The sequence below is a fragment of the Rhea pennata genome, chromosome 6 (genome assembly GCF_028389875.1).
Source record: "Rhea pennata isolate bPtePen1 chromosome 6, bPtePen1.pri, whole genome shotgun sequence".
NCBI classification, from domain to species: Eukaryota; Metazoa; Chordata; class Aves; order Rheiformes; family Rheidae; genus Rhea; species Rhea pennata.
In genome coordinates, this window is record NC_084668.1 from 32,755,903 (window position 1) to 32,780,286 (window position 24,384).

The 24,384-nt window shown below is 39.9% G+C and overlaps 2 protein-coding genes across 3 annotated transcripts; one reads left to right on the forward strand and one right to left on the reverse strand.

The window, feature by feature from the left end:
- On the forward strand, positions 1-15,671 carry COQ10B (coenzyme Q10B). 2 transcript variants are annotated; one of them, XM_062579108.1, is made up of 5 exons: positions 1-98; positions 3,727-3,873; positions 4,829-5,021; positions 7,613-7,714; positions 10,493-15,671. In XM_062579108.1, the coding sequence occupies exons 1-5, from the start codon at positions 16-18 to the stop codon at positions 10,658-10,660; spliced, it is 693 nt and encodes a 230-aa protein (XP_062435092.1). In that variant the 5' UTR covers positions 1-15; the 3' UTR covers positions 10,661-15,671. The 2 variants fall into 2 exon arrangements, with proteins under 2 accessions (XP_062435092.1, XP_062435091.1); XM_062579107.1 differs by lacking the exon at positions 1-98 and adding an exon at positions 1,143-1,273.
- HSPD1 (heat shock protein family D (Hsp60) member 1) lies at positions 12,570-24,250 on the reverse strand. Its single transcript, XM_062579105.1, has 12 exons — positions 24,075-24,250; positions 23,090-23,265; positions 19,027-19,279; positions 18,473-18,555; positions 17,680-17,775; positions 17,277-17,370; positions 16,724-16,892; positions 16,297-16,396; positions 15,098-15,343; positions 14,279-14,453; positions 13,490-13,668; positions 12,570-13,395 (listed from the first exon to the last, which is right to left on the reverse strand). The coding sequence occupies exons 2-12, from the start codon at positions 23,261-23,263 to the stop codon at positions 13,243-13,245; spliced, it is 1,722 nt and encodes a 573-aa protein (XP_062435089.1). The 5' UTR covers positions 23,264-23,265; positions 24,075-24,250; the 3' UTR covers positions 12,570-13,242.
- Positions 24,251-24,384: the final 134 nt, after the last annotated feature.

Below are 24,384 nucleotides of genomic sequence, written 5' to 3' on the forward strand. Positions count from 1 at the left end.
GGAGCGGGGCTGGAGATGGCGCGGAGCGGCCGGGCGCTCGGCAGGGCGCTGGCCGGCGGGCTCGCCGCCGCGCCGCCGCCGCGGCCGGGCGCTGCCAGGTACGCGGGGCCCGCGGGGTGGCTGCCAGCGCCCGTCCCCGAGCCCCGGGCGGTGGGAGGAGCCGCCGCGCCGCTCCTCCGCCGCGCCGCCCCTCCGCCCGCCGAGCGGCCCTCAGTAGGCTCCAGGGTGAACGGGACCGAGCGGGCGGCGCGGCAGGAGCCCAGGGCGGCTGGGTCGAGCCCGCCGCCGCCTGGAGGGGACGGGTGGCCCGGGGAAGGGCAGCGGCCGGCCCGGGTCCCGCTGGCCCCGCGCTCGGGAGAGGCTGCGCGGGCCGCTGGGCAGGGCAGGAGGCGAGAGGCGGGCGACCGCGGGGCGCCGGTGCCGCCGGGCGGGCTGGGCGGCGCCGCGGCCGGTCCTTGCGCCCCGCGGGGAAGGGGCTGGAGCAGGCAGGCGGGCAGGGAACGCGATTTGATCGCCTCAAAGAGGAGAAAGCCGTGCCAGCCCGCTGACGGCAGCGCTGCCTGTGCTGCTTTGCTGGAGTCCCGCTGCCGCCCTCGTCTAACTCATGGGAAGTGGAACAGAAATTGGTTCATGGTGTCAGAATTCAAGCAGTTGTTTGACGTAATTGTTACTATGCAGCGGTATGAGCTGTCATCTTACCTGGACCACCTTTCTCACTGGATCTCATTCATCTTCTAAATTAAACCTTCAGGATGTATTTGCAATATTAAAATAATTCCACTATGCCGAATAAAATAGTGTATTAGATCTGATATAGTCCTGCCTTGAAGGTAAAATCAATTACTGGGAAGCATGTTCAGGATAAAGGACCCTATTGATGCTGAAAGTTGAAACCTGAACTGGTCAAAAACTGAGCTTGGAAATGTTTCTAGTGTTACTTGAAAGAATTCTGGCAGCTGATTTTAACCATGTGCAACCTGCAATCAAAATGCTACTGTATTATCAACAGCATTGAAGCTGGGTATGCACTCATACACTGCAGTTGTCACCGGTGTACATTTGGTACATGTCATCTCAGTGGACTCCTTACTGGGCTCAGTATTGTACTTCTAGGACTTGGGTGGTTAATTTAGTCTCTTGTGCTCTTTCAGGCTGAGATGATGATAATAAGGACACTGTTGGCAATGGCCATTTTTCTGGGACATGAGCAGCTGTCCACAAACAATTTGAATGAGATCAACTCAAGTCTCATAGACCATAAAATGGACATCAGGTGACACTATGAAAGTGACATTTGAGATAACAGTGAACACAACTATACTAGCACACCCTTACTACTAATTTTAGACACTTTATAGTCAGCAGTTGGCAATTCTTTTTCAAAATATTTGAAACTTCAATCTTATAAAATTTTGTGTACCATACACTTATGTATACCATACAGCAGTAAATGCTTCCTTTTCAGTTCATGGGAGTCAGGTGATACTGTGATCATTGCCCAAAAGTATAGAGATAAAGCAACAAGTGACAAGAATGGAATGATACCAGTAAGTGCAGAACGAGTGGGAATGTTTGCATTAGTGTTAGAGGATAAACACAGGAGTGCTAGGTGTGTTTCAGTTCTAGTATGGGTTTGGCTTTTCTTCTGTGGCTGTGACCAGGCTCACCAAAGCGTGTGTGACAGTTCGCTGAAGCGCGTGCTGTAGTGATTTCGTGAACAGGTATGCTTTCCTGACCTGGGACCAAGCCCAGCACATTCTTGTTGCATCTGGTTTTCTTCAGAAAAAGTAGAAGTCTCACCACATTTGGTAACGTTACAACCACTCTTAACCTTGCCTTTCTTGAAGGGCAGTATAACTGAAATGGATGGTGTCTTTCAGCTGTAAAAACAAATTATTTGTAGAGATTGTTTTTTAGCCTTGTAGCTGAAACAGGTATAGATAAAATTGTATCTATACTAACAAATACTGATAAAATATATTCTCTTAAAATATGTAGAAACAATATACTTGTGTAGCATTACAGCAAAACAAACCAACCAACAAAAGAAACCTGACAACCAACTCAGACCATGTACTCTTTGTAGCCTCAGATGGAGAAAATAGTTTAAATTACCTCTCCAGAATGGGGTGTGCTCCAAACTTCCAAAAACTTTCTATGAATCTGGTCAAGGCAGCTAGAAGGTTACTATGGCAAGCTTCCAGTGTTTCCCCTCAAAGCAATGCTTTTCTTTAACGTGTTTGTCCCAACTACCTGGAAAAAAACAGACTATGACTGCATCCCTTGACATACCAAAAGCTCACAGAGCTAGTGGTCAAAAGATTTTTTGGGTAGACTTATTCATTCTAAATATCAACACTAGACTTGTCTTCCATCTTAGGTAATTCCTTTTCCACTTCAGTGATTACAGTTTAAAATATGTATTGTCAGTCATCTTGCTTTATGTCTGATGGTTCCTTTATTTCTTAAAAACATCAGTACAAATTAGCTCTGATCAGCTGATGGTGATACTTATTTTCCTCTAAACTCAATTGCAATTTATTAATCGCCTGTCTCCTAATATATACAAGCTAGCTTGGTCAGTTAAAGGATTATCATTGCAATTCCTTAGAATCAAAAGTTTTCTTAATTTTAAAGAACATGTTGATAATAACTTTGAGGGTTTAAAATTCATAACTGCTGTAACTTACTAGACTACTTTGGTTAGGGATAAAATAGATGCAACTGTTCACTATATTGAAAAAAAAATTTATGCTAACTGGGTAAGGTTGGATTGATTTTTAGCTTCTCACTTTTGACTGTTTGTGTCTAGGAGTAGGTTCCTGATTGTTTAATTAGAGAAATGACAGAAGACGACACAGGTTGCTATTTAACTTACATACATAGAACTACTGATAGCAAATAGTGGTGGCTTTAACTTCATGATGCCACAAACGAGAACTCTTGATGTTGTGTTTGTATTTTACATTTTAACTGACTTGATCTAGGTAAAAATCAATAAGTTAGCAGAACAGATCTATTAACCCCAAAGAATGTGTTAAAATAAGGCATAGGTGTTTGTAGCTAAAGAAAACTGAGGTGGAATCTTAGAATTATGAGCATTTCATAGAAGTAACTTAAGTGTTAGTTATGAAAACACTGTGTGCAAGGTTTTGTACGATGATATTTTCAGAAGTAAATGTCACAAGCTGTAGAAGCAATGTCACTTCTGAAAGGACTTTCAAAATGAAACCGTCTTTCAGCAGATGGAAGGCAGCCAGGGGGATTATACTAGAGTTCAACTTTGTATCTCAGAGGGGAACCTTCTCTTCCTGTTTGCATATTCTGAAATGGTGGTGTGTTGTACACTGTGCCTGGTTTTACTAGCAAGAAACCCTGTTCTGCAAATTAAATGCATGATTTCATACATTATATAAAGTTGCCATGAAGCCAACATTTAATGGGAGGCCTTTGTATTTTCTCTGCTAGTTACTTTTCTGGTGACTAGGAGCTATTCTTAGTTTCTCACAAGGCAAAACACCGCCCCCTAAAAACAAACAAACAAACAAAAAAAAATCTCCCTTCTATTTTTAACATTTTGCAAGCTCTTATTGAGCTTTTTTTTTTCATCCTTCTAGATGTGACGTTTTGTAGAATGCTCTAAAACTGATGTGTGTCTCACCTGAATGCGTTGTCTTTTATTCTTGCTGATATGAAACACATCTAAAAGCATTTTCACTGTTCCAGGCACTTGGCTTCCTGTGGTATTCTGATGACCAGAATTTCTCCACTGCAAGTACCAGAAATGAACCATACCTTTTCAAGAACTTTCTTCAACATTACTGCACCACTAGTAAACAAAAGAAAAGAATATTCTGAAAGAAGAATTATAGGGTTTGTATAGAAATGTAGAAAGCAATGTGATATGTTTTGGGGTTTCATATTTCCTGTGACTAATCAGAAGCACTAGAAGTTCAAAGATTAGGCATCTCTGAAGACACATGCCCCTGTGACTGAGCCCCTAGCTGAAGACTTAAAAGGAGTTTGAATTGCAGAAATTATAGAGATCAGGCTTTTTAAAGTCTGAAATTGACAACAAAAATTTCATTTATTTAAAAAAATAATTATTGGTGTGATGAAAAAACACGTGGCCACAGGAAAACATGTTGAAATCTGTTTGCCTTACAGCTAGTGAAAAAGTTCCCATTAAATTAATGAGCCCAGGACCTCCTCCATGTCTGATGCACAGTAGTATGATTTGCATTAGACAGTGTTTTTGACATACTTAAGGTTCTTTGTATGATAGTCCCTGAACTGCAATAAATCTTACCTAGTCCTTTGTCCAAAGAAAAGAGCTTTTGTCAAATAGCATTTTCCACTTTTCCATTTAATCAATTTTTGTATTAAGATTTAATTTTGATGCACTTTTTCCTCAGTACCCACAAAGCATGGATTCTTTTCTTTTGTGGAATGGCTAAGGTCCATCTACATGAAGACACAGTTGTACTGGAAAAGAATGACTTTTCTCATTTGAAATCCATCCATACCTACCTGATACTGAAGAAAGTAGGAGAAATCTAGTACACTGCTTGTTAATGTCACTGCTGGATGTTGTCTAGTGTTTTGCTTTTTGTTGTGCAAAACCTTTTACCAGTTTTACTTTTTATTTGTTAATTAACAGAGCAGTATTTTTTTTAACTTCCAAAAATATTTGAAGTCTGTTTAGTGACTGCATATTCAGCCTCAAAATGCATATTGCCTATGGAATTTATACCATCTTTCAACTTTTTTAATAACTGAATTTAAAGTTAAAACATCTTGTAACTAATGTCCATATTTCTGTTTTCAGATATTCTATGCAGGAAATGTATGAAGTTGTTGCTGTTGTGGAGAATTATAAACTATTTGTCCCTTGGTGTAAAAAATCAGATATAATATCGAAGCGTTCTGGATACTGCAAAGCACGGTTAGAAATAGGATTCCCTCCTGTAGTAGAGAGGTATACATCGGTTGTTACCCTAGTGAGGCCACATTTAGTTAAGGTAACTTCTTTTTTTCTTTGTAAATTTCTGTAACTTTTGTTTGTAGAAGCTGTAGAATACTATGTTTTTGTAGTATTTTGTAGACATGTAGAATACTACAGGACACTGACACTTTAAAACAAAATTGATTCTGGAATTACTTAGTACTGTTCAGTTTGTGTAGCTTTTGTTTAAAGAACTCAGGTTAACTGGGGAGAGATTGAATAAACTTTTGAAACATGGGCTGCCAAACAGGTGGAAAAACTATAGTTACCAGATTCACTTCTCAATGAACTTTATCCAAGCCTCTCTAAATGCAAATTAATAATGACTTAAAAGTTTCTTAGAAGCTGTAGCTTCAGGTGCTATAGCAAAATTGATATCTGTCATTACTTTTCCTTTGCCATTTCTAACTGCTCTGTATAAGAAGTCTTAAGTGGAGTATCTGTTGAGGAACCTCTTAATCAGTAGATTGATGAGGAGATATAACAGTAAATTTAAAGTCATTTTTTTTTTAGAATTATTTGCTTCATAAAAGAAGCAGTTGTACTTCATCTTATTTCAGCTTTACCAGCACAACAATAGTTAGAAAAAAAAGGAGGGGGAGGGGGAGCTTTAAATGAGGTCTGGAACTTCAATTACTAGTTTGCCTTTTAAGTTTAAAACTGTTTCAGTTAGGGATCTGTTCTGAGCTGCTCCTATCGGAACTGCCTCTGCCTGCTTTTGGCAGATCTTGACTATTTTTTGCACGCATCAAGTCAAGCTACAACAACTAAGTTCTAGTCAAGATAATTGCTTGGATATCCAATTTCACTGTTCTTTTCTAGGCTTCCTCTTAGGAGACACAGCTCAAAACAGAAAATGATTTTCTTAAGTACAGGAGAGACATGAATTGCAAAGGGAATATGCAAAATGCTTTTACTCAAGGTACTTATCTTTCTGGAAGAAAGAATAAATTTTCTCTCTTAATGAAGCTGAAGAGTTGCAATGAAAAATCTGCCTTTCTTGTGCTGACTGCTTTGCCTTTCCTCTTCTCCCTGTGACCACCCTGGCTTTTTCCTTTCATGTAGCCATCAAGTTGGCTTTCCAACTTTTTCCCCTCTAATTAACACAAGAGTTCTAGTCTCAGAAAGACCAAAAAATGGCAACAGGAACTATTTTTCTTTAAATGTCTTCTCCTTAGACATGCCAGCTTTTTCTCTGCTGCAGTTATTTTCCCTAGAAGTTTTTTGTTGTTCACGTCACGTTCACGTAATTGTGTGAACATTAGTGTAGAGAAGGACCGTGTGTTTGGGCTGCTTCACCGTCCTCCGGAATAGCTCTGGGGCACAAGGAGATTGCGGGTGGTCTGGGGTAGCAGGCTACTGGTGGCTACAAAACGAGCAGGGCACCGGTGCTAGTGCCCTGGAAAGTCAGATGAGTAGCAGCAGCTGTTGTTGCTGAGGAAAGTGGGGCGGGAGCGGGGACAGGGAGCGCAGGGACACGGTGGCATTGTTCCCTTTCACCCTGCCCTTTTGGCAGCAGCCGCAGAAGCAAGCCCTGCACTTCAGGCTTGGTTTGCCATGCCCTCTATTCCTCCCCCTTCTGTTGCAGAAGTTGCTAGGCACTGCTTCGTCGCTTCTGGGAAAAAAATAGGTATTTTTGTGCTGCTATAATTAGTCTTTGAGATGGCTTGGCTTATCACTGTGTTCAAACCACAAGCAACACCTATTCATTGTGGGTAGTCTTGACAGCAGAGCTGGTTGTGGTAACAGTAGTGTTTTTTTTTCTTTTCTCTTTTCTTTCTTTCATTAATTTTTTTTTAACAGCCACTTTTCTTCAGAACCTCCAGACTAATGGAGATGTGCTATTTGACTCCTGAAAAGTATGTTTACTCGGTCTTTTTGCATTAAAAAAAAATAGCCATATGACATTACTTATATGTGTCAAAAGCAAAAATGAGTGAAAATAAGAACCTTTTAATGAAAAATTATGAAGCCAATTACTGTGTACACCTTGACATTTTAAGCTAGAACTGCACCCAAACTCCCTGAAATATTAGTTAAATATGGCTTGCTGGTTGCTGAAGTCAAGATGCAAGCTGATGATGAACTTCAGTGTTGTAATCTTTGTTACTTCATGGTTACTCTTGATTACATTAGTATCTTGTGACAAAAGCTGATTAGAGTTTGACTTCAGTTAGGTTTGTTTTGATACTAAGTATTTCTCTGGCTCAAGACTACCAGTTTATATATCAGAATATAAAACACTCTATACATATCACAAAAAAAATTACAAAAACAATATCTACATGCTTTTTTTTCAAAAAAGAGCTGTTCGAAATTCTGCTGATTATAGCATGAACATAATTATGGTGTTGTATGCATCAGGCTTGAGGTCTGTTTTATGGTTCTCAACACTATCTTCCCTCTCTCTCCCTTAAAAGGGATTCAATTACTTCACCTTAAATGACACCGTAAATGGGATCGCAGGCTGGCTGCACTGTAAGGGTAATTTTTAATTATGCTGTGACCTTCACTGTCTAACAAAATGTGAATGCAAACTTTAGTAGTAACAGTTTGTCACCTCTGTAAGAGCCTAATTGTAGCTTGGCTTTTTAAACTTTCTTTTAGGCATCCTGCACAGATGGAAAACTATTTAATCACTTGGAAACCGTGTGGCGTTTCAGCCCAGGTATCCCTGGTTATCCAAGGACATGCACATTGGATTTTTCAGTGAGTATTACAGCTAAACCACCACATACTATAGAAAAGGCATAAAAAAGTAGCTTCAACTATAGCATTTTGTGTTTGTTTTTCATGCCTAAACATATATGCTCTGAAACCAATTAAATTTTAGTCACAATTATCCAACATACATTTTATATATTCCACTACGTGAAAACTGCTACAGAATCTTTCAGACAGCAGGCTTCCATGAGGCTTCACGCACAATGAAACGTTCTAGGGACTGCTATCTCCCTCGGTGCAATTCTAAACATGCCAAAGCTTTTAGACAAGCAAATCTAGAAGGAGAAATACTAAACATACTTGTGGGCTTTGCTATTTATGTTAACTACTTTACAACCTAAGTGATTTTGCTATCTGAAAGTAGGTGTTCTCCCATCTGTCTCCCTCAACTCCTGTTTGGTCTGCAGTTTTGCCACCTTAATTTCCTGACTTGTATTTTTACTACTTCGTGTATTGTTATAGTTCTCCTATTTCCTTCTATAAAATAGGTATAAATTATTTTTTAGGAGAAATGCTCTCTTTTTAGTCTGTGATGTGACAGCACTACAGCTTCCTTTTTTAATCCAGTATCTGATTTACTATTACTCCTACAAAAGTTGTCTTCCACTGATGTTAGAGCTTTTCTCTTTTCTCTAGTCTAAGTCTTTTTCTTACCTTTTGTAACTCTGAGAATGAATGTTGCATTTGGCACATACCCAACCTGGGGTCCAGAGCATCCTACAAAAGTACATAAAAATGGGTTGCTCCTACTGCCATCTACTGGGATACTCTGCTTTAAAAGACTATCTTCTGTAAATAGGAAAACCAGCTTTTGGAGTATTTCGTAAATCAGGGTATTGTCCTCCTTGGGTTAGTATTTTTCGACTTACTGCTATATCACACCGCATATGGTTCAACAGTAAAAACAAGTTGATGGATCAGTTGAGAATGCATTTTTCTCATGGGATGCGCCAAATATGTGTGGATATTATTTGCTCATAGCACTTAAATTTTTTCAGGAAAACATGTTCATTGCTAGTTCCTGCTACTGATCAGTATGTAATCTAACTCTTAACCCAAATCATAAACCATCTGAGAAAAATAGAATTAAGCAACTGTTTAAACCTTATAACCTAAATACTGAGTTTGAGGGGGATAAACATTTTAAATTTAATTTGTTTTTATTTTTATTTTTTACCAAAGCCACTTTTTGACATTTCAGGTTGAGAACTTCAGTTAAAGGGAGTCAAAAATGGACTTAAAATGGACATTTTCACCTTATTGGGGAAACATTATCAATACTACTTACTGCTCACCCCATTTTGAGGTAACAGAAGCAAATATGGCCAGCTGAGCAGGGGTTTGCCTTACAAAGGCAGGTACTTAAAGATTTTAACCCTTGCTCAGTTACTGACTTGCAGTATTACATAGCTTCTTGGTCTATGCAGATAGGGATGATAAGCATTTCACAACACACTTCTTGAAAAGATATTATACAGGTATTAATACTCATACAAGAGAAAGCTTTCATTTCAGAAACACCAGTTTCCTTTAGAAAATGTTATTTAAGTTTAGGGTAACACTGGTTCCCACAAGCTACTGTATTGCTATTTTACCAGCCTGATACCAGGGAACACACACATATATAAATATGCACAACATAACTTCAATGAGACATACCTAGTTTGAGCCGAATTTCAGCTCTTATTTTGTGTATAGATTTAAGCATAACATGTTATCATCTGCAAACTTTGTAAGCATATACCATACATGAAGTTCTTAGTTACTAAACGTGATAGAAAACTATGCATCTAGGGGAATGTTCTTTAACTAGACCAAAGGCCAGCAGAGCACAAAGTAAGATGAAAAGCTACTTGATATAAAAGTGACCTTGCTGCTGTCATCATACTTTCATGGGTGGAGGGAGAAAGCAAACTCCCTTCTGTTCCCCGTCATAACTTTGACCATGACAATAGCTTCAGTTTAATTGCAAGGTTCAGCAGCTGAAAGAAATCGTGCAAGTAAGTTCTAAGCACTGCAGTAGGAGGTGCACAGGCTTATTACAGCTGGCTTACCTGCACATCTGCATGCTACAACTGCCAGTCCCTGTGGTGGTGAGGAAGGCGTGGCAGGCAGATGTTCGGGTAGATGTAACGCACACAAGCCTGCAGCAAATTTTTACCTTTAGTTAGTAGAAGAGTAGTAACCTACATCCGTGATGAGTAATTTGCTGGGGTTGGAACATAAGAAACTAATTACAATGTTAATGTTTGTATCTAATAAGTCACTATTTCAGACTTTAGTTCAGTGCTGCTTTCAAATTAAATGCCTTTTAGGCTAGCTTCAGCTTACCTGTAAATCTCCGTTTGTCTGCTGCCTTATCCACACAAGGTTGTCTGTGAAGAATTGTTGTCTCTAAGTGAATTCTGTGGGCAAAACATCCAAGTTACCATTGACCAGTAGTTTTAAACATCCCGAACTTTTGTGCTTACATCTTATATAATTCATGAGATAAAATATAGTTTATTTAGACAAATAGGCATGATTACTTCAGGGGATTGAGTAAATCAATTCTTTTGACTGAAAAGCTGACAGACACTCCTCTGACCATTAGGGCTTTTCTTTATCTTTACACTCGCTTACAGTTCAATTTTAACTGTCTGTTCTCCCACAGCCTATTTGCAAACTAAGTGGAAATTCTTCAATGAAGTTGTCTGTCTGTAACAGCATTTTACCACCACAGTTGACACACAAAAAACATTTCTTCTCAATTTTCTTAAACAGGTTTCTTTTGAATTTCGTTCACTCCTACACTCAAAACTTGCTACGCTATTTTTTGATGAAGTGGTAAAGCAGATGGTAGCTGCCTTTGAAAGAAGAGCATCCAAACTCCACGGCCCAGAAACTATCGTACCTCGGGAACTAATGCTTCATGAAGTTCATCACACGTAAAAGAGAAATTGTAGCAGCCTCTACTATAATTTTGTATGTACACTTTATTTATACAGGAGGTACAATGCTCCTCTGGGGGCATCACTTTGGTATCTGAACTTTGTAATTTACTACTGTACAAAACACGCACATATTCAGCCAGCTGTACATAGAGGAATATTCAAGCTGCTATCAAGTGCAATTTGAACGGTTAGCAGAAACAGACTGATTGGCAGCTACTATAAAACAAGGTAACTCAAACTGCGGATTATTCGCCTGCCAAACAGTTTGTGTAATCACATCAGATGTTCTACCTTATCTAAGCTTATATTTTTACAGTGTTTGTAATGTATTAACTCAAGTTTAAGTTATTAGCAGTTTGAATGTAACTTACCAGTACCAACTTAGCTGCTTAGGCTAAGTTACAGGGAAATCTGACATTCTAGCTTTGGAATACAAAACACTGTTAAAGAACCAGGTAGCAGATGTTTTTGATCCAAGCGAATAACAGAGGTCAGCTCAGAAGTTTCTGTATGCTGTTGAATTCTGATCAATAATAGCTATAGAAAGACAAAGAGAGGAAAAAAAAAGCAGCCTACAGCCTAAAGTTAAATATAGGAATATCATAATTTTTGAGAGCAGCAGTTTCAGCTATATCTAGTTGTTCTTATCTGCCTGGGCAAACACTTGAATTCAGAACGTTTGGCAAGATGATCTTGCCTACTGGCACTATTTCACTGTTATGCATAGTAATTTGGGTAAGCAAGTCATGATCTAGTGTCATAGTTCCCAGTTCCAGTTAAATGTAACTTTAAAATGAATTAATAGATATGTTACTTCAGTGAAAATTAGGTCATGGATACACACTATTCTGTACCAAACTACTATGCCCTTACTGCAGACTAAACACAGCAAGGGCAGTTATCATTAAGTAGCTTCCTACAATGTGGATCTAACTGTGGTTTGTCAGTGCATTGAGATGGTGCCAGCAGTAGTCTTGATTGATTTTATTTTCAGTTTATTCCTTGTATTACTTTACTAAATTAACAGGCTAAGTTAAACGGATTTGACCAGACAGTAAAATCTCTTCTATACACTGCCTTGAGTTATTAAAGTTACTGTGATGAGATGAATTAAGTCAGCTATGTTTCATGGTTGAAGTTTCCCCTTTCTAGAGTGTCTGTAAACTGCATCATTACTGCAGAATAGGGGGTAAGGTTAATTTACTGTGCTAAGTAATATAGGAGGGTCGGTTTCAGGACAGACAGTCATGAAGCAGTTTCAGAAAACTTAAGTCTGTTTTCCAGATAGAGCAAGTAAGATCTCAGACATTTTATCTCTGAAGGACATTCTTATTATAGGCGGGAAGCTGGGGGAAAGTGACACTTAGATTAAGTCAGTTAAACACTGTAGAAAATTGCCAAGTCGTTTCACATGTTGAGACAATTCAAAAAAAAAAAAAAAAACAAAAAAAAAAACATGGAATTTAGGAACACCATAATTTTGAAGTGACTGGAAAGTGAGTTGAAAATCAGGCAGAAGAGAATTAACATTTTCAGCTGTCAAAGAAAATAGCAGATAGCATACAAAACTCGGTTTTGAGGGCTAAACACCTAGTAAAGGGAATCGAACAAAATCCTTTTTAACCTAGAGTCCCGAAGACTTGACCGAGAGAAAAGAGAATTGAGAGATGCTGAAGTTTCTAGGTAACTACCTTCTACACAACCAAGCAAGAGAAATGCAGTGGGTAGTGGTGGTGGGGAAATAAACAAGTCACTCTTTTTTGACTTTTTTAAGTCAAAGCAAGCTTACCCTTTTCACACCCTCAAGACACTTTCCCTCCCACAGTCCTGTAAAGGATCCACCCGGTCTGTTTCAGCATTTGAAACAACTGGCATGTAAAAGGCAAAATAAAGTCAATGCACATGCCTTAATTTTGATAGCATTGTTTAATATTTCAAAGAACAGTGGTGTCTTACCAAAATTAAAGTCATTTATATTCTGTAGAAACATTCTAGACCAAGGAATATTTCCTGGAGAGAAATGCCCCATATTTTCAAAGCACAGATGTCAGACTTTTAGCAAATCTTATGAGTATTCTACCAGGTCTCTCCCATAATTATGGCTTTGTGTACAGATGAATAAGGTGATACGTTTCATAACTTTTGAGCAGTCTGTTTTATTACATAAAAGTCACATAATTGTATATTTGTCTACTTTGTACACAATTGTCTAGTCTCACGCACAGTGGCTTCCAAGTTCTTCCTAATAATGGCAAGCACCAATAAATTCTGAAACAGAATATCAAGTGCCTTAATTAAGTTTAAATCAGAACCTTGGTAGATGGATCTTGCACCCAGTTATCAGGAATGTACAAATGTCTTTATTCAAAAATACAAAATAAATTATCTGTAGGCATGGACAATGACTGTAAACAATTACATGTGTTAAATGAAATCCAGTAACTGATGGTTACAGTGATTCTTTTAAACACCAGCCTTACTTCAGTCACTATCCATCCTCCTGCACTGACACCTGAAGTTTTTAAATCAGAACTGTCAGTCTTAACCAGCCCAGTTCATGATGCATCAGAATCCCACAAATTAGAACATGCCACCTCCCATTCCTCCACCCATTCCACCCATTCCTCCCATTGCAGGCTCCTTTTCCTCTTTAGGAACTTCAGTCACTACTGCTTCTGCTGTTGATAAGAGAGAAGCAACACCTGCAGCATCCATCAGAGCAGTTCTCACAACCTAAAAATAGGAAATAAAAAAAATCCTTAATACTTATTTCCTATTACGTGTCATGGCAGGAAGGAAACCAAGAATTAACACTGCTATAAGTTACCTTTGTTGGGTCTATGATTCCTTTTTCTACCATATTTACAAAGTCCCCAAGCATTGCATCATAGCCAATCTCTGATGGACTCTGCATGATCTTTTCAACTATTAATGATCCTTCAACTCCTGCATTCTTTGCAATAGTCATTGCAGGAATTTTCAGTGTTCTCTTAATTATTTCTATGCCTGTAAGAAAGAGTATGTTTAGAATTATGTATTACATTCTTTTTTTTCCCCTATTGCTAAGGCATGCATTCATGGACTGGAGATCAATACAGAAATAACCATCTAAGCAAGAGCATAAACCATTTTTATTAGTTCCAGAAAAGGTTCGTGACTGTTTCATATTGGTCAACAATTCAAATTGCTGAAATATATTCAAACATGTTTTAGTTTTCCTTCAGCAGGTGATAGTAAGGAATATTACTATTGCAGTAGGTTGTTTGGAACACAGCACAAAGCCTTTTCCATTTGCTTTGCTATGCAATCCCTTAAAGGTTTTCATGTCTGTCTGCAAAGGTTGCACCAGTAACTCATTTTTTCCTTAAAAAGTTGGCTTCTTTTGTGGAGCAACTGCTGCTTTATTTTTACTGGTTCTTTCAAGTCTAAATTAAGGCAACAGTGAAAGCTTCCCACAGTAAAGCAGAGATAGCTATATCAAAGGGATATGACATTTCAAGATCAAGTAACTAAAAACTCATTGAAAGTGATCTGTACTTGACCTTATAAAGCCTCAAGACAGAAGAAAGTCAATTCTTAACATTCTTCAACACAAACATTCCAGTAATTTACTTACCAATTTTCTGATCTTCATTGGCTGGAATTAAAGCATCTAATGCTGGAATACAGCGAAGCAATGCACAACCACCACCTGGAACTATCCCTTCCTCTACAGCAGCACGGGTAGCATTCAGGGCATCAGTAACTCTGTCTTTCTTCTCATTCACTTCAACATCACTTGTGCCACCAACCTAGAATAAGCAAGCCACATCTCAGGGTGTAACTCATCCCTGTTTGGAAAAGCAGTGCAGACTACAAAACTGCTGCAGCAAAATGAAATAGGAAAGCTGAGTCATGAAATTAAGTGCCAAAAAGCAAATCAGTGCTTTTCCACATTAAAAATGATCTTTTGCACCTTGGTGCTTAAAAAGCCTACATGTTAAGTTTTATTTCATCCGGCTCTTAATACTTAAAGGCCCTATAATAAGCCAAGCTCTTTATCCAAATCAATTGCTAAGATTATGAGAGAGGCAAATAGTAATATCTGAGATAAATAAACGACTGATAATCACCTTTTTTATAGCTTCCTCTGAAAGCATTCCAGGTGCAAGCTGCTCTTTTGTGTACTGGGCACATATCTATTTCCTAAGCACATGGCAAAGCAGGTTTTTCCTCCCGGCTACAGACTACTTTGCTAATCACTGATAAAGCAAAAGTCAGACCAGGTGCAGCTTCAGTATATATGAACTGCTTGTTCTAAAAAGACGACCATTATCGCCGATGAGCCACTTCCTGTAACGGAGAGGTGTGACCGACTAACAAGAATATTAGTGAAAGATGGAATTCTAATTTGTTTATTGGATTTAGTGTTTTACTCCTAAGTGTATTTTCTCACCTTCAGTACTGCTACTCCATCAGAGAGTTTGGCCAGTCGTTCATTCAGTTTCTCTTTTTCATAGTCACTTGTAGTAACTTCCAGCTGTTCAATGATTTCTTGAATACGTTTCTCAATTTGAGCCTTTTCACCCTTCCCCTTAAGCAGCATGGTGTCATCTTTTGTCACAATGACTTCTCCGACTTTACCAAAGTCATGAGGCTGAATATCTTCTACGTTTAGGGTCAAACCCTCTTCTCCAAATACCTGAAACAAATTACACGAGAAGTTACAATTCACAGCTTCTCCACATACAAAATTTTTATTTATAGATATACATGCATATACAGCAGACTAGCAAAGAAAAGCAATCATACTATTGCAGCTACCTTGAAACTTTCCCCTTCCCTAACACAATCTAGGCAACAGGTGCTTCACAAAATGGCCCTTCCAGAATACAGAACTGCAAGCTTTTAATCTGTGACTGACTACTGTAACTTACTGATTTAATGTGCCTGAAAAGAAAAGCTGTGCAACAGAATCATTCTTGTATTTCAAGTTACGTATGTTGGCAATAAACTGACTTTAGAGTTTACTGTTTTTATTACCTTGTGCTTCACTTGGCTTAAACAGTAAGATGCAAAATCTGTTTCAATAACCAGTTCTAGGTCCCAGTTTAAAGTGTATATGGTAACAGTAGAGAAGGACACTGATGAGTACTTCAATTACACTAGCATAAACCCAGTCTGAGTTATAACTATGAAACATTTGCATCAAGCATAAAGAAAACAATCCAGTGTATTCCACAAAAAACAGTTACATTTATCATTATGGCAATTACCAGACAAAATTCAGCTTTATAAAACGGCAAGTAATCTTTGCTATTTCAGTCTAAGGAATTTCTTTGATGTTCCCTTCCTCCTCACTAACCTAAATGCTGCAAAGAAATTCTTTTTCTATCTTAAATCTGTTAAAGAGACATGTATTACTCATGGCTGGTCAGAACTATGTTACATAGTAATTATCAACACCCATAAAAAAAAAAAAAAAAAAAAGGAGGAAGATCAAGCATTAAAGATACTTTTATACCTTTGAAAGAACAAGAAACAGCCTGCAATGCAATAAATACAAGCTGTGGACCTAAAATTTGAAGTTATTTACTTCCTTAAATACCATTAGCGTTTCTTAGAGAAAAAGCAAGTTAGAACAGCATTACTTACAGCACCACCAGTAGCAATTGCCATATCCTTAAGCTGGTTCTTCCTGTTGTCACCAAAACCCGGTGCTTTTACAGCAACAACCTGAAGACCCACCTTCAGTCTGAAAATATTTCAAACAGCAACATTGCAAACATGTTCGAATTCACTTACTAAAACCAATTATTTTAGCATAGTTCTAACCAACAAGCAAACATGACCCAAGCTGCTGTTTTTGATAAAAGATTTAATTATAAAACCACCAAAATCCTGTCCCGAGATAAAATGACATCTACAATAGTCACTGTTTCCCCTTAATATTCTCTATTAAAAGTAATATTATGTTGCAATAAATTCAAATACATGCTTTTGAATGTATTGCTTTAAAGGATGAAAACAAAAGAAAGCAATATCTACTTTAAAAGACTTAAGTCTAAATTTTGAACCTTACCTGTTCAAGACTAGAGTGCTGAGGGCTTCTCCATCAACATCTTCAGCAATAATGACCAAAGGTTTGCGGTGAGCATTAGCAATTTCAAGAGCTGGAACTATGGACTGCACACTAGAAATTTTCTTTTCGCTGATTAAAACATAAGCATCCTGGAATTCACATTTCTGTCCTGCAGAAACATTACACGTTATGTGAACCATCTGATTTTAAAAACGTAAGTATGCTTTAAAAATTCAAGAGCTACTTTGAAGTGACTGTTACACTTCTCAATTGTTTTAGCAAAGATACAAGGTATCTTCTCAAAGACTTACTACCAATTCTGCATTGTTCTGAAGTGCTGCCCAGCCAGCTTAATGTTAGCATGGGCCATGTGTGCACTTAGGGGGAAAAAGGAGATGCCAAGATTTTACCGCAGGATGTGAAGTTCTGGTGGGCATGGAGCCCACTGTCCTATTGCCCTGGTAAGCAGTGTAACAAATTGTCGAAATCGTTTTAACAGTTACTGTTATTTCTAGGCCACAAGATATTTGACATTCGTTTTCTGTTAACTCACCTTTGGCTGTATTAATAAAATACGGAGAGATGTAGCCTCTGTCAAATTTCATGCCTTCAATGATTTCTAATTCATCATTTAGAGTTTTTCCATCCTGTTTGAATACAAGTCCATGTTAGAAACTCTTTATTTACTACCAAAAGCCCAAGGATATTTTCAGTATGCTACGCACAAGAAAATGAAAGCCTCTATATCATTATGTTTTATGTAATTCCCCACAACAGAAGAGGATTATTATAAAGAACAGTTATGAAACTATGATCTAAAGAAACAGGGCAAGGAGAAGTTATGGAAGATACTGTACGTGAACAGCAGCAGCTGCACCACATGCCACAACAGGCAGCACTAACTGGGAAAGAATACAGTCACTTTCCACTTAATCCGTATGCTGGCTAATTCTCACCTTGACAGTGATTACACCCTTTCGTCCAACCTTCTTCATCGCATCAGAAATTATATTGCCGATTTCCTGATCTCCATTTGCTGATATTGTGGCAACCTGAAACAGTAAACCATTTAAAATCATTTCACAATACAAATGATTTATTTCTTCACTATGAACAAAGAAAATCAAGATAGACTTACTCAATTTATCATTTCTTGAGAAGACAGAACAGCTGATTGCAGCACATCCAGATAAGGGCCAAAACCTACTTAGGACGGCTATTGGCTCTCAGGCAGCTCGAGCATAGTTTTATCCCTTGCCCTGTGCTCACACAGCACAGCTAGGTCACCAGAATCTGCAGGCATGGGCAGAAACTAGCCAGGAAGGCCAATCTCTAGTGCCTGAGACCCAGCTATGCCCCCCACTTCAGTCCAAACCCAAGACCGCTGGAAGGCTGCCATCACCTCCCACCCCTGAACTTCCAGTCTATCTTCCCTCTCTTCAGTTCTTCTGAGGTATGTAAATTTTATGCTTTAAGATCACATTTTTGGAATCAAACCGGAAGATCGGAAAAATTCAGAACTAATATCTAATACTACAACATAGAAAACACACTGGGAATTTTAAATAATTTGAGGAAACAAATGTTTTCTTGAACATTCAACGAGGCCTATTACAGATCTTTATATAAAAAGAAAGATACTCAAGAATCATATATCCACAATTTAGTTCCATTAAGCCCCACTTAGTTACAGTTTAGAAAAGGTCTTGTGAAGTAAAAAGTCAGTTAAAAAAAATAAATAAACCCCACCTGCGCAATTTCTTCTGGAGTTGTAACAGGTTTAGATAGCTTCTTCAGCTCAGTTATGATAGCATCAACTGCAAGCATCACACCTACAAATACATGAAATATGTGTAAGCAAACAAAACCATGTATACAGAACAAAGAACAGTTAAGTTTCAAAACTAAAAGAAGCCATGTTACAAAAATGCATTGTTTGCAAGCTCAAAACCACATGACTGGCAGTTCTAGTTTTACACTGTCACTTGAATACCTAGCAATTATTTTTGGAGTGGGTGTAACATATGTTAAGATTTGAATTTATGGCAAATTTATTTACTTGGCACTAGTAAATTTTTAAGAATTGTTCAGAATTGCACAAATCTAGCCACTTGACAGTAGAACAGTGGATTCTCCTTATGCATTGCTCTTTCACATGGCTCACAGAGTTCCACATGTGAAACACTGAAGTTTCAAATGGCTCTTCAACAGGAAACAATCTTAAGCAAGTCAAATTTGGAGAATAAATGCATAAATCATGACAAAGCGTTATGAACACAGTATGAACACAGTAAAAATTTTACCCCTCCTGATTTCCACGGGATTAGCGCCTTTGCTGATCTTCTCAAAGCCTTCCTTGGCAATAGCACGTGCAAGTACCGTTGCAGTGGTGGTACCATCTCCTGCTTCTTCATTTGTATTGTTGGCAACATCTTGAACTAATCTGGCTCCAATATTTTTGTATTTGTCTTTCAAGTCAATTGCCTTGGCTACTGTCACGCCATCTTTTGTCACTTTGGGACTTCCCCAGCTTTGTTCAATAATAACGGTTCTTCCCTAGAGTGACGAAGAACAAACATTAAATCAAAGCCTCGTGATCCAACAGCATCCTACTACGGAAGTTTGCGCAAGATGAAAATCCTCTTGAACAGCCATAGCTGAATAGAAATGAGTTCAGCTTTCAGCTAGAACACTTTTCAAGCATACACATTTCTAAAGTTCAGTAGTTTTGTTTTACCAGAAAAAGGCTTTTAAGATAATTCCCCATCCATGATGCTTAATACTGCCAACTCAAAAGTCCACAATTCAAATAAGACCAGCCTCACACACACACAAAAAAGAATTAAAGAGATTCCCTCTAACACTGGTAATTCCTCCTAAAACTACCAAAAAAGAAAAAAAAGCAACACATTGAACAGACTTTATAGAATTTCCCATAAAAGCACAATAAGTGTAGTATTTGACTGAGAAATACCACCATGAAACTTGATTCTTTGTATTTTCTGAAAAAGCCAAAAAAGCAGAGCACTTGCAAACCTTCTCAGTAATTAGCAAACAGAACTGAAAACAAGTAACAAATCTGAGTGTTAATGTGTTGCATTAAATTTAACTTTTCAAAAATTACAAGTCAACAAGCCTTTCTTCTCCTAGTCTGAATTTACTTTCAATTAAGCCAGACTATCTGAAAAAAATATACAAACACAGTTAATATAGGGAACTCTGGACTGTACAGAGAAAATGCCAAGCAAACACACCTCTGCAAGAAGGTTGCTTGTCCCTGGATTAATTCAAAAGCCTGAATACCTGCCCCAGTCAACCATGTTTCAGAGTTTTAGCTGAGAACAACGGAAATGCAAGGAACCACCTTTGGTATGGGGCTGATAAACTCTTGCTATTCTGACAGCTGGAGCAGTGGGGAGAGCAGAAGGCAGAGTAGAGGCCCCACCTCCCCATGCTGCTCTATGGAGTCCCCTCTTCCGGCCCACTGGTTCCCACTCAGAGCTGGCATCTTGAGCCAAGCTGGCTACGGACCTGAGACAGCACGCTGCCACTACAGCACACTGAGTTCCTCGGTTAGGGGAACCTCACGCTTGCACTCCGCCTACCCACATCTGGCTCAACGATTTAACTAATTTTGGGTGCCTACCCTCCCCTGTAGGGGGCAGTACTGCCCCTGAAGTACAACTAACACTAAAAGCAGCAAAGGAAATACTAAGCTTCAGTTAACAGCCGTGAATTGGTGAGAGTTTACATACTTCTAGAACTGTGCTATGAAAGAATCACAGCAAAACAAAGCTTAGTGCAATTTCTTTCTGCTACTTCATTCAACCTGTACTACTCCTAAATCCAAAAGTGGTTCAAAACCAAGAAAATTAGTTCTGGAGGATCCTGCGAGCAATAAACTCTTCTTCATGTAGCACTTCCTTTTCTTACTCAAGTTTATTCTCCATTTGCACCTGCTCTTACTCAAAATGTTTGTCTGGTAGCCATGAGGAGAGCAGCAGAAGAAAATCTTTATATCCAACACACTAAGTGGGCTGAACAGGCACTCCTCTATCTGCAAGTGTTTTTGGATAAAAGAACATTGGCAGTGAATACACCAGTCTTTTGAGTGATGCTGTCTATCAAGAACCTGAGCACTTACATAGATTTGCTCTGACAAAGTAATCACTGACAGCAATTTTTATATATATAAACACACACACCCCCACCCCTTCTATATACATTTTTCCTGTATATACATATTACATACATATATATTATATATTCTTCTGTGTATTTTCTATATACATACATATACATTTCTTCTTTGGAGAAGAAAAGACTGAGAGGAGATTTTATCAATGTCTATAAGTACCCAAAGGGAGGGTGCCAAGGGGACAGGGACAAAACAGCTGCCCCACGTGACAGGACAAGGGGCAATGGGCAGAAATTGAAGCACAGGAAGTTCTGCCTGACCGTGAGGGGGAATTTCTTCCCTCTGAGAGTGACAGAGCCCTGGAACAGGTTAACCCAGAGAGGTCATGGAGTCTCCTTCTCTGGAGATCTTCAAGGCCTGCCTGGATGCAACCCTGTCTAACATGCTCTAGGTGACCCTGCTCAGCAGGGGGGTTGGACTAGATGATCTCCAGAGGTCCCTTCCAACCTTACTGATTCTATATACACATATACAATACACATGCAAACACACACACGCATATATATAAACATTGTGTAACACTGCAAATCACAGTTCTTTAAGCACAGAATAGGGCAAAAGAACAGTTTCCTTTACAGTTTAATATTTCTTTAAAATGCTGAAAGCTGAAGCAGGCATTAACAGTACAGATCCTAATTGCTCTGTGAATACATGGAGAATAACATAAATCAAAGTGAGAGCACTGGAACATAAAAATGTACAAGGTTGCAATAGGTTTCATCAGGAGCCGCCCTTTAACCAGTGCATTAAAATCACATTTAAGACATTCACGACATCAGCTGATGCAAAAACAAGAGTAACATCAACTAACTACACCGAAACTTTGTTCCTTTTAGGAGAACTGTACTTAAGGAAAACAGTCACATCTTGCTGAAATCACTGTTCCTTTACATCTGCCTGCTTAGTTCACTGCGTTTTTGCCTTTGAATAAAGCTAACTAAGTGCAGAAGTGTGTAAGGAAAAAAAAAAGACAAAAGTAATCTCATAGAGGCCAAGCAGCCCTGAGAAGAACTATCACACCTACACTCTTAGGGTATGTTTTGACCCATCTACTTTGAATACTAACTTCATTGACTACTTTGTATAATTCAAAAAAAAAAAAAAAAAAAGTTGTACTCAAAGTTGACACAGTAAAAACTAAAAAAAATGTTCACAAAAAACATAATGATGTAATGTGCTCAGCTTAAAGGTGAGACAAAATTGTCACTATATAATTTATTCCTACCAAGGAGCTAAAATGATTCAGTGTAGCTACTAAGCAAACAACTGAAAAACTACAGTTTACAAGTATGTTCATCGTTGTTCCACATACGCCACTAACATCTGATCAGTGTTACCTAATAACAAGTCAAAAATCCTGAAAAAACCCTGATAGCACTAACTTGAAACAGATATTCCTAGGAGCCTGAAGAGAATCTGCATCTCTTCCTTAAAAAGCGGTTTCCTTTCAAGACCTACTGCATGTTGTATGACTATGCAAAATACAGCAGCTACTTTTCCAAAAAGCCTGAACTAAAAAGAATCACAAACTACAAATGCTCTTTCCTATGAATAGCACAAATGAATGCCACTGACATGGATATTTCAATTCCCCTTTCAAACTAGTAACATTTATCTGCAGTGAAAAACTTGTCATTATTTTTAATGTTTTTTCATTTTATTAATAATACACTACTAATTATGATTGATATTAATTATAGTTATAATGATAACAGAAAACAAACTTATTTCGAAAGTAGTTATGTACTAAGGAAACCACCACAAAAAATACATATGTATATACACAACAAAAATCATAAGTAGTCAAGTTTATCAAGGGCAGTGTTACAGACTACCGACTGAGCTATGGTAACTAACTATGCTCATGTTCTTAACCTATCTTATTTCATATTGTTTGAAGAAATATACTACACCTTTCAGAGTAGTCAAATGTGTTTTCCTTCATGCCTATGAAGGACATATGTGCTATTATCACGGTTCAGCTGACAAGATGAGAATATGGCTACTTGCAGTAGTCTGTCCATACTCTTCACTCCTATCTTTGTCTTACAGATAAGGAGAGGGAAAACATGGAACTCTGTCTTGAAAAAGTGACAACTGTTTTCCACTACTATATTTTCATCCAGATCAAAGTGTTAACATAATACACATGCAAAACCTTCCATTACCTTTGGCCCCATGGTGACAGCTACAGCATCTGCTAGAAGATCTACTCCTTGAAGCATAAGAGCTCTGGCATCTGCTCCAAACTTAACATCTTTTGCATATGCTCGTGTTAGATGGGGGGCCAGTGCTCTGGACACTGGCCTTGTCTGACGGAGTACTGCAGATAAACGAAGCATGTCTGAAAGATTAAAACAACACCACAAGAAAATATGAACATCACATCCTTTTTACAGAGGCTTTTAGAGCATAAAAGGAAAAAAAAACTCAAGAAATTTGAGAAAGTAAAGCAAACGACTATCTATTTTTAATAGTTTGAAATGGAGGTGTACAACTAACTGCAGGTTAGCTGGGCTCGAGTGCCCAGACCTTCGAGATGAGATTCCAGCTCCAGCAGCTCATCACCGAGCAGCCTCAAGCAACCCAGAGCTCCTCCCGCCTCGCTTTTCCTGGCTGCAGGGCGGGAGATCGTGGCGGCGCCGCAGCACACGAGCAGCTCCGTTTGCCAAGTAACGCCATCCCCTCAGGCAACGCCGCTCACCGGCAACGCGTAAGCGTGCGCGGCCGCACGCAAGGGCGCGAGCAGACCCCCGGGCGCGGCCGCGGCGCGCGGGCAGGAGGGGGCCGCCGGCCGCGTGTCTCCTTCCCCCAGGACACGCGCAGCAAGGTCAAGAGCCGCTCGCCCCCTGCTGCCGGGCCGGCCGCGCTGCGCCGCCGCCTCCCGCGCCGCGCCGCGACCCCCGGCGGCCGCGGCCCGCCGGCACCGGGCGGCGGAGGGGGGCCTGGCCCCCAGCCGGGCCGGCGCTGGGCGCGCGCGCCCGCAGCCCCCGCGCTCGGAACCGCGCAGCCGTTACAGGCGGCGCGCGCCCGCGACGGCCGCGGCCCCCAAAAGGCGCGGGGGGGGGGGGAGGCGGCACCCCCACTCACTGACCCCCCCCGCGGCAAGGCCGCTCCGCTCCGCGCGGCGAGCAGGCGGCCCCGCGCGCTCACCTCTGTGCCACGCGGGGAGAGCGGCAGGCGGCTCCGCCGTCCGGACTCAGCGCTGAGCGGGCGGATCTGCGCGCAAGCCCAGCGAGGCGCGCGGCACTCACCAGCTCTGCCCCTCCCCCGGCCAAGCAACGGCCCATGTGGGGCTCCGCGCCGCGCAGCCCGGGAACCAGCATAGCCGCCGCGGCGCCGCCCCTGGCGCGGGCGCACGGCCGCCCCCGCCGCCCGGCCGGCCTCAGCGCTGCCGCGCCACCGCGCTCTGCGCATGCGCCATGGGGGCCGCCGCATGAACCACTCAGGTTCCGGGGCCCGC

Coding starts and splice junctions, on each gene's coding strand:
- COQ10B (XM_062579107.1), top strand. CDS start 1,158: ATGATGATAATAAGGACACTGTTGGCAATGGCCATTTTTCTGGGACAT. Junction 5,022..7,612: donor TGAGGCCACATTTAGTTAAG/GTAACTTCTTTT, acceptor ACTTTCTTTTAG/GCATCCTGCACAGATGGAAA. Junction 7,715..10,492: donor CATGCACATTGGATTTTTCA/GTGAGTATTACA, acceptor TTTCTTAAACAG/GTTTCTTTTGAATTTCGTTC.
- HSPD1 (XM_062579105.1), bottom strand. CDS start 23,263: ATGCTTCGTTTATCTGCAGTACTCCGTCAGACAAGGCCAGTGTCCAGA. Junction 18,556..19,026: donor TCCCGTGGAAATCAGGAGGG/GTAAAATTTTTA, acceptor ATGTATTTGTAG/GTGTGATGCTTGCAGTTGAT. Junction 16,893..17,276: donor TTTTATTAATACAGCCAAAG/GTGAGTTAACAG, acceptor ATGTTTCTGCAG/GACAGAAATGTGAATTCCAG.